Here is a 12,144-nt window from a genome sequence, read left to right as displayed (position 1 = left end):
TGCAACTTCAATTTCAGCAGCTTCCGGCTTCACATGTGTGAGAGAGAGACCCTTTTCTGCGCAATAGAGAAGAGACTCTTTTTTGCGTAGTAAAGAGAGAGAGAGATGTGATGAGATGATTGAGTCCAAATGATAAAAAGTCCTCCTATATTTATACACAATGTTGGTGTTTGAATAGATGCGATTGTTGGGCTTTTGAGCCTACAGGAATTGTAGGTCAGCTTGATAATAATTCCATAATCAAAATAAATTCATATCTCCATGAATACTTATCGGAATCGGATGATCTTTATATCAATCCTACCCCTCTCGACGAGAGGAATCCAATGAACATATTATCAGCCATGAATAAGATGACTCACATGAAGTTTTGCCCTAGTTGCCAATTTTAACACTTTTTGCAAACTTTTACAACTGTGTTGAAAACTACTATAAAATACTTTGGGTTTTTAAAGATACTAAATTCATATTTCAGAGTAAGAAAGGGATTGAATAGGAATTTATTTAAACATTTGGTACCAAATCCAAGTCACCACTATCAAATTGTTTTCACAATGCTTGAGGTTGGGATGGTGGAAGCACTGAACTTAAGTGACTCCTCGAAACTCACATAAAATATGTAAAAGCTGAGGTGATCTAAAAAATGAGAAAGAACAAGAGCAATAATCACTAGGATTGGCCTTTTAAAATGTTGCATATTTTGTTTTCTTGACAAGGTTGTTTCTTATAATTTTACCATTGAAAATACAATATCTAAATCACTAGAAATCCAAATTAAACCCCATCATACAAAACCAATGTTTTGAGCTGCAACGTGTACAAAAGATTTAGATTCAATGCATTACAAAAATAATGGATGGGAAAAATGATCATTTTGTTCAATCATCAATATCCATGATTGTCAACATCAAAGCTATACACTTGGATTATCCCTGAAATCTGCCCAAAACATTCTAAAATCTGCCCAGAAAATTCTTGAAATCTGCCAGAAACAGCCCTGAAATCTGTCCGGAACGTCTTTAGGATGGCCAGCAAGTCCCCGATGAAGTCCTCAGCAGTTTGGAGACATTTCCTAAGGGTCCAAAAGTCCCTGGAACGCAGGGACGCAAGGTACATGGGTTCTTTTGGGGGGGAGGGGTCCCCATGCAACATAGGTTTCCACATACTCTTATGTGCATGCTATACAAACATCTTACTCGCTAACTTTGCCAGTTCAAAACTTCCACATCTGTAGGCTGTTATTAAGTGTAGTATCTTCCAATGCATACAGAAACTTAAATTATTGCTGATTTAATTGGTAAGAGACTTTAACACTTGTCTTGAAGACATTAGTTTCAACTTTTGCCTTACCAGAAGATTATAATGAACCATTATGAACCATATCAGAATGATCAGTAAAGAATGTTAGATCTAAGAAATTAATAGGTTCCATTTTCCTTGGTGATTCAACATGAATAATGCCGCTGCTATGATTTGAAAGTTAATAAGGCATTCATTAACAATGTAACATAAACATTGCAGCAAAACATGAAACTCCAACATCATAGACATAAACCGAATTAGATATTGGTAAATTTTCCTTTGCATATCAATATCGTTTCATGTCAAACTGGCATAAGAGCGCTATCAAGACATGTGGGCATACTTACAATAGATAAACAGATCTCTTGCCAACTCCTTTTCCAAAATCTATATCAAGAACACCACTGTATGGCTTTGCTCGGATTTCTTCTCCTGCAAAGTGAAGTGAAGTAATAACTCACAAAATATCCATTTTGAAAAGAAAAAAAATCCCTTATTACATAGAAACTATGATTTTATTGCAATAAAATAATGACTTTCTTGAAAGCAAGATAGTTATCCTAGCAAAATCTCAGGAAACTATTATAAGAAATCACCTTTACGATATGCAATAACTTCCTCCCCAAGCAGCAGAAAACTTGTTGCTAGGATGGTTGGGCCTGCACCACCAGAACCTGCTGTAAAATAAGAGAACCTGCAATGAAAAATCAGCAGAAGAACCAAGAACAGTTTCCTGTTTATTTTGGTTTTCTCTTATTTTAAAAGAGCTCAAGTAAAATGAAACTTATTATTTTCCCAGCCCATTTACTTCAGTTTGTTATTTTTATTGCCAACAATGATTGTACTGTCATAGTTTATTGATGACCGATTGTACTGTCTAGCCCCATTGACCTTTTACCTGGTCATTTGTTCAATACTAATATGATTATCGAATCTTATATAGAATGAGATTCACTTTCATCGTGTTATTTGCTTTATATTCCGTCCTTTTTGTTTGCTTGTTCTTTCACTACTATAACAATTGCAATGGAATTCTGGTATAATTCCTTTCCTCTTACTTTCATTCTTCCACATACCAGTTTATTTGTCTAAAAAATGATAACCACAATAACAACCACCTATATAACAAACTTATACCATCCTAGACCCAAACATGCAACAATAAAAGAGTTACATTAGACACTCACATGATTGATTCGTTTCATGTTTATCCAATGTATACATGCATGGTCTTTCACTTTGGCTTTGGGGGTTCAGTAGAGAATCGAGATTGCAAGAAGTTTACCGTAAGCGTTCTGGCTCAGACGGAGTTTCTTTACTTGTTCTTGCCAGACGCACTAGTTCTGCTGCCATCACTGTTGAAATTATAATGATATCAGATCAAGAAACATCAATTGTAATCATATCATAAACATAAAGAAAGTATACCACAAATCAAAAATATCAACTATTTTTTTCCTTTTTAAGTTATATTGATTCAATGCTTGGATTGAGTTATCAAAAGCATGTAGTATAAATAATGAAATTTGCTTGAAAGAAATATATTGAAAGCTATGGCATTCCTTATTGAAAAGTTGTTTCTGTGACAAAGTAAAACGTAAACCCATTGAACCAATCCTCTTTATCTCAATGAATTTTCCATTTCAGACTTCAACTCGTCCTCATACTTGAGCTTACTCGGCCTTCATCCAAGCACAGAATAGACCATACAAACTTCAATTCATCCCTCTTCAAGGATTCATGGCTCACTGATGTACTCACACTCTGTTGATTTCTGTAACATTGGATATGCTCTAGCCTCGAGATTTTGCAGAGAGGCTAAGACACATGCATTCTCCAATACCCATAAATTGTTGATTTCTGGTAGCATCGGATGTGCTCCAAGCCTCAAAATTTGTAGGGAGGCTAGGACACATGTATTCTATAATACATGAGAAATTCCACCTAAAGACAGGTTTATTAAAATAATTAATTATTTGTAATATATGCCTAAGTCTAAACTTAGGAAATTAAAATAATTAAAGGGTATTAATAAAACTGGGTGTGAATCTTCAAAAAAAATATGGAAATCGAGTCAATATGAATTGAGCCATTGATTAGAATTTAATCTGGGTCATTGATTATTCAACAAGACGATTATAAGAAGAACTTCGATGGGCATTTGGAAGAGACACCAGGCAGATACTCAATTGCCCAAGTAGATCGATTCTCTCACTGGCTGAAGTTCGGCAAGAGGAAATCGAATCAAAGCGTGAGTTGTAGGTGAGAGAGAGGGTATCAACAATATTTGGGAGTGCAGGAAACGGCAAGAAGAGATAGCGCAGTGAGGTGTTGCACCTCTGAGATAGTAGTAGGTCAGCTACCAATGCCAGAGCATCTAAAATAATTGCTTTGGGGTTTTTGGTTTTAGTTTTGGGAGACCAATGAATAAAGACAGATGTAGAATTGAAATACTTGATCCTTTCGATAATATTAATATCTCAGCAAAGGGTTGCTATAAAGCTTTACACAGTGATATAGATCAAATAGTGGTGAGAAGAAGACAGAAAATAATATGATTATCACAGTTTCCAGACTGTAAAACAGAACAATCATAAGTATGAAAACCTTCTAAACTACGTTCCAAAGATTCAAGGCAATATACTTAAGCTTACAAAAGATAGTGATGATTTATTGATTAGAGGGGATTAGCTAAACAGACAATTCATTAATCCAATCTCTTAATAGATGATCACTTCAGGAGCTTATACGAATAAATTGGGACACAATTATTCCTACCTAGATATCTCTATAAGTCGTAAGCATATGAAGAAAAACATAATGATTGACAACTGGAAAAACATACAAGATAACACAAACTATGTAAAACCAAATTCAGAATCCTCTGTTTTGTATTAAGGTTCTAGAAAGACTGAGTACATCATGTGTCTAGAAAAGCTTCCTTCAAAGGTGCAACCAAGTTCAAAGTAGAATGAACAGTCACGACTTAACAAGCAATGAACCCTGAGCCTTGAACATTGAACCCATAACAACTCGAGAAGAGAGTTATTTATACAATAATGAAACTAAGAAAATATCCTAAAATTGATTAAGATTTATTCTAGGAAAGGAAAGATCTTCATACAAGAAGATAGGGGCAGCTATTGAACTACTTCTTGTTGTCCCTTTTATTCAGATTGTGCAGGCTTTGTTGTTTGATATTTTGCCCTTTAAGCTGCTTGATTGTTTGTATCCTTTACGCTCGTTGATTCCTTCATTTGATCTTTCATCTGATACTCTTTAAACTCTGTGAATATCCTTTGACCTTGCTGAGTAACCTTTACTATGTTCCTTTCTACCTTTACTGTGCATTTCAGGTTTTTACTGTGTTTTTTAACAGTAAGGTCTTCGTATTTGTCTTCAAACTGTATGCAGGCTTTTTCTTTATAAGCTTGGAACAGGAGTTTTTACCTGCAAAACACAGAAATTGTTAAGAAAACCTACGTGCCAAAGAAAGACATCAATGGCTTTATTGAGCTCGAAAGGATATTGGAAGGAGTCTGGAGCATATCGGAAGGCAAAACAATGGTTTTATTGGCCGCAGAGGCTTATGGAGGCTTTACTATGTAAACGGGCGAAACAAAGCCAAATGGTGATTTTTGCGTTTAAACGGAAAAACAACTTTCTTTTTGAAATATGGCGCAAAGTGAACAGTGGTCATTTTGTCATTATGCGGGAGGTGGTTTTGGTTTTCACCGCACCGCTTATGAGGCACGGGCAATTTTGGGAGGGGTCACCCGATAAAATCTAATCCTGACACATAGCAAGGGGAGGTCAGTGGAACACTGCTTTTTGGGTGGGTAATGCTCGGACAGAGAGCCAACCCGAAATTGCTGAGGGTCGTTGGATTTGAATGTATTGGATCGGACGTTGGGGAGTGAAAGAGAAGCACGGAGGGCCCCAACGATTAATTATGGTGGTATGGCTTTATTATGGATAAATAGAGGTTTAGGTCGATTCTTTGTTTAAATCATAAAAACCATTTTAACAAAGAAAGCCTTCGCAAAACACAGTATGGCGGACTTAAAATAGTATGAACTCGGATGGATAAATGACGTCGGGTCCGAGTTCCCATCGCATATTGCAATCGCAGTTTAGCGAAGGAAAGGCCCATCGCAAAGGAATGCAATAAGGGTTGGACGCGATATGGAAATAAATCATGGATAACACTGCATCCAGTCTAGGTTCCCATCGCATATCAGAGATCGCAACGACGGAGGGTATATGTTTCAGCCGAGACTTGCGATGAAGGGCAGATGCGAAATGGCAATAAAATATGAAATATATTTGCATTGGGTCTAGGTTTCCATCGCGCATCGCATATCGCAAAGCGGAGGAGAGTGCATGCATGTTGAAAGGTTTGCAATCCGCCGATATGCGATATGTTATGGAATACATAGTTTTATAATAAAACTAATCGAAATATTTTAATAAAGAGAGTTAATATATACGGGAAAGGGAACTTTTAGGGGTTTAATACTATAAGTTAGCGTTAATATGAAACATGAGCGGAATGGGGAAATACACTAAGTATAATGTTTTTCATGAGTTATTTGCTTTCATATATATATATATATACTTAGGTTAAACATCTTTTTGTAGGTTTTTGGGGTAAAAGGGGATTTAACATGGGGTTTTGACTTTTCCTAGGCAAAAAGGATTTTAACCTTAGGAAAAGGGGTTTTTATGGAAAATGAATGAATATGAACTGTATGAAGGTGGGAAGGTGAAATTAGTAAATGTAGGGATGAATGGAGATGAGGGAAGTTAATTAATTGATCTTGTAGACCTTCATTTGCTTTGTATAATTGTCTCATGGACATAGAAACATATGGTAAAACATGATAAATGTACATTTTGTCCAATGAATTATCATACTTCTGCAACCTTTCTTCTACTTACCCTTTGCTTATCCTATCCTTTTTCCTTCACTTAATGGGTGCATTTAAGCTAGCAAACCCTTTGCCTTTCTTTTTATTTCAAAAAAAAACAAACTATCTAATTCTAACCTTATAACCTCTAAGGGCTCAGATTAAATTGATGAGCACCTTATTATTCTCTACCTAACTACTGATCTGCCAAGATTAAACAGTTTGGCCAGATCTTTATTCTCTAATTATAACATCAAATTTAAAGCATGAAGCAGTCAAGATTAAACTATTTGACTGTCATGGGTTGTGGCATTTATGACAAGCTGCACACAACCATTATTTTGCAAAAAAATAGTAGTGGCATTTGGACTTGCTCACTTTCAAAGTTTATTTGTTTTCTTTTCTTTCTATCCTAACATTTTCTTTTTGTCTTGATTTTTTAGGACATCTAACCTAACACTTTGTTTGATATGGACATCATCATCAAGATTAAAACATTTTATTCAATATTGTTATGTCCATATCCTAACTTAACATTTTTTCAAATATTCTATCTTATCAAAACCAAAAAATTATACAGCATTGGCTCCATCTGGGGACTGCTTTCTCTTGTAGAATGCAGAGAACCTGCAGATCCATGTGCCTTCTCTTTGGGCTATGGAGTCCTTGTTGTAAGAAAAATCACACTGGCATCTTGAAAAGTAAAAGAAAACCAGAGTATTTACAATGAAAACAATTTCAACTTCTTAATACTGAATGTAATGTTTGAGAAACCTTCCATTTACAGGATAAGTGGAATATAGCCCCTCAAGATTCTACAGCACAAAAGTGTTGTTACCCTTCACTTCAGCAATTGCTAAAGGTCCAAACCATAGATTGTCAAATTTGCCATGCTTTCATTTCTCTTAAAACTAGATCACCTTCCTTAAAGTCCCTTTCCCTGGCTCTTCTGTCAAACAGGGCCTTCATCTTATTCTGATATTTCTTCAATTTGTGTTGAACTTCATCTATGTTTTCATTAAGTTCAATAATCTGATTTATTCTTCTTGAAAAATCATCAAGTTCATCTGTTGAATCCTGCAGGAATTTTAAAACAGGGAAGGCCAAATTGGTAGGGAAGATTGCATCTTTCCCATAGGCTAATTGAAATGGAGATTTCCCAGTTGATATCTTTGGAGTAATTCTGTTTGCCCATACTGCATAAATCAAATGTGAATCTCAGCTCTTCTTATGATCAGCTAGAGTCTTTTTTATTACCTTTACCAAGACTTTTGTTTGATGACTCTGCAAGGAAGGCCATTACCTTGAGGGTAGTATAGAGTTGAATGATGTAACAGAATTTGATATTTCTGGCAAAAGTCAATCATTTTAACACTAGAAAAAGTTGTTGCATTTTCAGTGACAATTTGAGTTGGGCAACCAAATCTAGATAAGATATTCTCCTCAATACACTTAATTACTACTGAATCAGTAGCATTTCTGACTGGAATTGCTTCCACCCATTTAGTAAAGTAGTCCGTTGCAATGAGGATCCATCTATGCTAATTACTTGAAGTGGGGTGAATCTCTCCAACAAAATATAATCCCCATTGAGAAAAAGGTACTGAAACTATTGATGGAACGAGTGGAAGAGCTACTAATTTTTGTTTACCAGCAAACATTTGACAAGGAACACAACCTCTGACCTTTGCCCCTACATGTAAGAACAATGTGGGCCAATAAAATCCTCCCCTCAGAATCTTGTATGTTGTTGCTCTCCAAGCATAATGTCCCCCACAAAATCCTGTATGAAACTAATCAATGATTCCTTCAGTTTTTGATTCTGTTAAACATAATAACAAAATATTCAGTGGATCTTTCCAGTATAAATTTGCATTTATAATGCAGTACTTGATTGATTTTAACTTAAGGGTTTTACACTAGGTTTTGGAGAACGATGTTGGACACTCAAAATGGATCAAGAAATTTACAATATCTTGATACCAATTTGACAACAAGAAATTTTCATCAATGTGTGTAGGATTGATCTACTATGAAGGTAGAGGTTCTTGTGGATTCTCCCCTTTAGGATGAAGGGAAGGTTCTTGTGGATTCTCCCCTTTAGCAAGGACAGAAGGTTCTTGTGTATTCTTCCCTTGTATTTCTAAAACATAATTGATTCCAAGTACTTTGCAGTTGGATTCAGCTAGAAGCTTGGCTAATCCTTGACCTTTTACTAGCTTGGTAGTCTTGATAGTTAGATCAAACTCCAGAATTTGAGTGATCCATCTACCTCTTTTCCCATCAGTGTCTGGTTGGGTTAGGACAATTTTCACAACACTATTTGGGACATAAGCAGTAATAGGTGAATGTAAGACATACATTCTAAATGATTTCAGGGCTTGAATGAGGGCATAGGCTTGCTTCTCAATGATGTCATACTTAAGCTCAGCATCTCTCATAACCTTGCTGAAAAAGGTTATGGGTTGGTCATGGGAATCTTCATTTTTCTGTAATAGAACAGCTGCAAGGGTTATTTCAGAGGAAAAAGAAAAAATACTAAATGGCTTAGTATAATCAGGGCTGGCTAAGGTGGGAGCTTCAAAGATAGCCTTTTTTATTTGTTCAAATGCATACCTAGAAGAGGCAGTCCATTTGACTTCATGGTCCTTTTGGAGCATGTCAATTATATCTTTTACAATCTCTGCATAATTTGGAATAAATCTCCTTAGAAAATTAATCTTGCCTAGAAAAGCTTGAATTTCCTTCTTGTTTCTAGGTAAGGTCAATGTTTCAATGGCAGATACTCGTTTGGGGTCAATTATTACTCCCTCCTTTGAAATTATATGGCCCAATAGTTTTCCCTCTTTGACAGCAAACAAGGGCTTCTTAGGGTTCAATGATATTCCAAATTTTCTAAACCTGTCAAAAACCTTCATCAAGTGTTTTAGATGTTTCTGATCAGATTTAGAAAAAACAGTTATGTCATCAAGATAAATAACCTCAAATTTATTTACCTAACCCATAAAATCTATGTCCATAGCTCTCTAAAATGTTGCTCCAGCATTGGTTAAGCCAAATGGCATCCTAGTGTACATGAATGTACCCCATGGTGTAGTGAAGGTTGTCTTTTCTCTGTCTGTTGTATCAACATTCACCTGATTGTAACCTGAAAAACCATCAAGCATAGAAAGTCTTGTGCTCCTGAAACCATTTGAAGTCACTGATCCATTTTGGGCAAAGGATGATTATCTTTGAATGATGCCTTGTTCCTAAGTTGCACGAAACGAGGAAACGGAAACGAGTTTCCGAAACGGGAAGCGAAACGAAACGCGACCTCTCCAAATTTTGGAAACGGGGAAACGCGAATATAATATATATATATATATATATATATATATTAAAAATATTTAAAAATTATTATTATATATATGTGCAATCATAAAGCATTAATGATACATTTACATTATATGATTATAATTTATTACATTTAAACATTAAGATTAAATTTACATCACATTTACTCATGAGTCATGAATGATCACATAATGAAAATAAAAATATAGGAAAATCCAAAATCCAGCCTTTATTTATATTAGTATATGAGGCTACAAGTACAATAAAGACTATAAGGCTGCAAGAACTATAGAGACAAGTCACAAAAGACTAATCCTCATCATAACAATCCTCATCAAAAATAGAAGCAGCACAATGCTCAACAGTGGATGGTAGTGCTGAAGAAGATGATGCACCAATTCCACTTCCAAATTCGGCCTCAATATTCAGGGCAGCAAGAGAGAGATCCAAATCAGGATTTTCTGCATCCACATCCCATTCTTTAGAAGGACCACTGTTGTATTCTGGACCCCTACGAGATGCAAGGCGAAGGTTGGAGTGCACATAAACAAGATCCTCTGCTTTTTGTGAGCCCAGCCTATTGCGCTTCACAGAATGAATAAAACCATAAGTGCTCCAATTCCTTTCTGCTGATGAAGAGCTTGCCACTTGTGAAAGAATACGAATGGCAAGGTTTTGCAAATGTACACCATTTGCTCCATGACAAATCCACCACCTAACTGGATTCATGGTGCTTCTCTCCTCCAAAGCTGATATATCTGCATAATCATCTATTCCTGCAGCAAAACTGGCAAATTCCTCCTTTACATCCCTATGTAGATGAGAAGGAAACATTCTCATAAGGGCCTTTTTCACCCCATTAGCCACCTCCCTATCCTTATGGGGTGCCTTCCTCTTCCCATTGCTTTGAGCAATAAGCTCCTCATCATAAAATTTGGGGTTCAAAGCATGTGCTAAAGTGTGCAATGGAGTATTGAAATTGTTCCACCTATCAACAACGATTTTGCTGGAAGCCATTGCTGCAAAAATAAATTAAAAAAACAAATCTGTAAATAAAAAAGTTAAATAATAAAAACGTTTTTCATATTTTTGGTTGTATAAACCCTAGAAAAATTGAAGAAATAGTAAGAAAAAACTAAGAAATGAATGTGGCTTACCCAAATTAATTTTCTGTGGCTGAAACTACCCTAAAATGCCAGAAAAGAAGAGAAATATGGCTGTAGCTGAGCCAAATCTGCTGCAAAAATAAATTTAAAAAACAAATCTATAAATAAAAAACGTTTTTCATATTTTTGGCTGCCTAAACCCTAGAAAAATTGAAGAAATAGTAAGAAGAAACTAAAAAAATGAATGTGGCTTACCCAAATTAATTTTCTGTGGCTGAAACTACCCCGAAATGCCAGAAAAGAGAAGAGAAATATGGCTGTAGCTGAGCCAAATCTGCTGCTACTGAAATCTCCTGCTGAAATCTCTTTCTCTTGCTGCTGAAATCTCTTTCTCCTGCTGCTGAAATCTACTTTGCTCACTGCTCAAAACACCCTAGCTGAAACAACTGCCAATCTCCAAGAGAAACGACTTGCTGAATAGTGTGATGAGAGAATGAGACAAACTGCTCTTTTATAACTTTAGAATAGGCTTCTAGAATTTACCGGAAACCTAAAAAAAAATTAAAAACAAATCAAAAAAAAAAATTAAAAAACAACACATTAAAACTGGGAAACGTGGCTTGTACGGCCTGGAAACGCGTTTCCGGTCGCACTGCCACGTTTCCGTTTCGGGAAACGTGGCAGTACGGCCGGAAACGCGTTTCCAGGTTGTACCGTACGCATTTCCCAGTTTCGTTTCCGTTTCCTGCCTGAAACGGCCCCTCCCCCCCCGTTTCCTGCAACTTAGCCTTGTTCAAATTTCTAAAATCCACACAGAGTCTTATTTCTCCATTTTTTTTCTAACGGGAACTAGATTTGCAACCCAATTAGAATATCTGAGAGGGAGGATGATCTGAGCATCTAGCATTTTCTTAATCTCCCTTTCTACAGTTGGTAGAAGGGTTGGATTTATGCTTCTAAGTTTATGTTGATAAGGTTTTGCTTCTGGCTTCAAAAGAATCTTATGTTGTATTAATGAAGTATCATAGGTCTTTCGATCAGCATAACTCCAAGCAAAAACATCCTTATAATTTTGCAGTAACTTAAGATATTGAGCTTTGATCTCAGGGTCTAGAGATGCACATATTTTGATGTTTTTTATATCTTCATCAGTTCCAATGTTAATCACTTCTATGTCATCTTCTGAAGAAATGGACTAAGGGTTTCGGAGGACATCATTTTGATCAAACAATTTTTCTAAAGGAAAGAGTCTTTTTGGAATAAAATTATTAGATAATTGAATAATGTCATGATTAGCAATTTGGGTTTTAAAATCTAAAGTATCATTTCCATCTATATTTTCACTTATTTCAGTTCTATCTTCATCAATTTGTAGAAATGAAAAATCATCTATTACCTGCAGAAATGATTTCAAATGTTCATCATCTTCGAATATTTGCCACTTTTTCAGATTATCTGGGATAGATAGGCTATATTTGACTTGTATCTGA

General features: G+C 35.7%; 1 protein-coding gene across 4 annotated transcripts in view; it reads right to left on the bottom strand.

The window, feature by feature from the left end:
• Positions 1–12,144, bottom strand: part of LOC149265256 (Saccharopine dehydrogenase) — a 314,496-nt gene that overhangs the window by 173,239 nt on the left and 129,113 nt on the right. For all 4 annotated transcript variants that reach the window (XM_089429228.1, XM_089429225.1, XM_089429230.1 and 1 more), the window contains exons 5-7: positions 2,588–2,657; positions 1,899–1,996; positions 1,650–1,734 (exon numbers count right to left, since the gene is read on the bottom strand). In XM_089429228.1, the coding sequence (XP_089285354.1) occupies positions 1,650–1,734; positions 1,899–1,996; positions 2,588–2,657 (253 nt within the window). The remainder of the gene's footprint in view (positions 1–1,649; positions 1,735–1,898; positions 1,997–2,587; positions 2,658–12,144) is intronic.

This window comes from Pinus tabuliformis, chromosome 6, assembly GCF_031772625.1.
Source record: "Pinus tabuliformis cultivar Carrire ecotype Pingquan chromosome 6, CPIR1, whole genome shotgun sequence".
Classification (NCBI taxonomy): Eukaryota; Viridiplantae; Streptophyta; class Pinopsida; order Pinales; family Pinaceae; genus Pinus; species Pinus tabuliformis.
The sequence above is the reverse complement of the archived record's forward strand: the minus strand, read 5'-3'. Positions and strand labels throughout refer to the sequence as shown.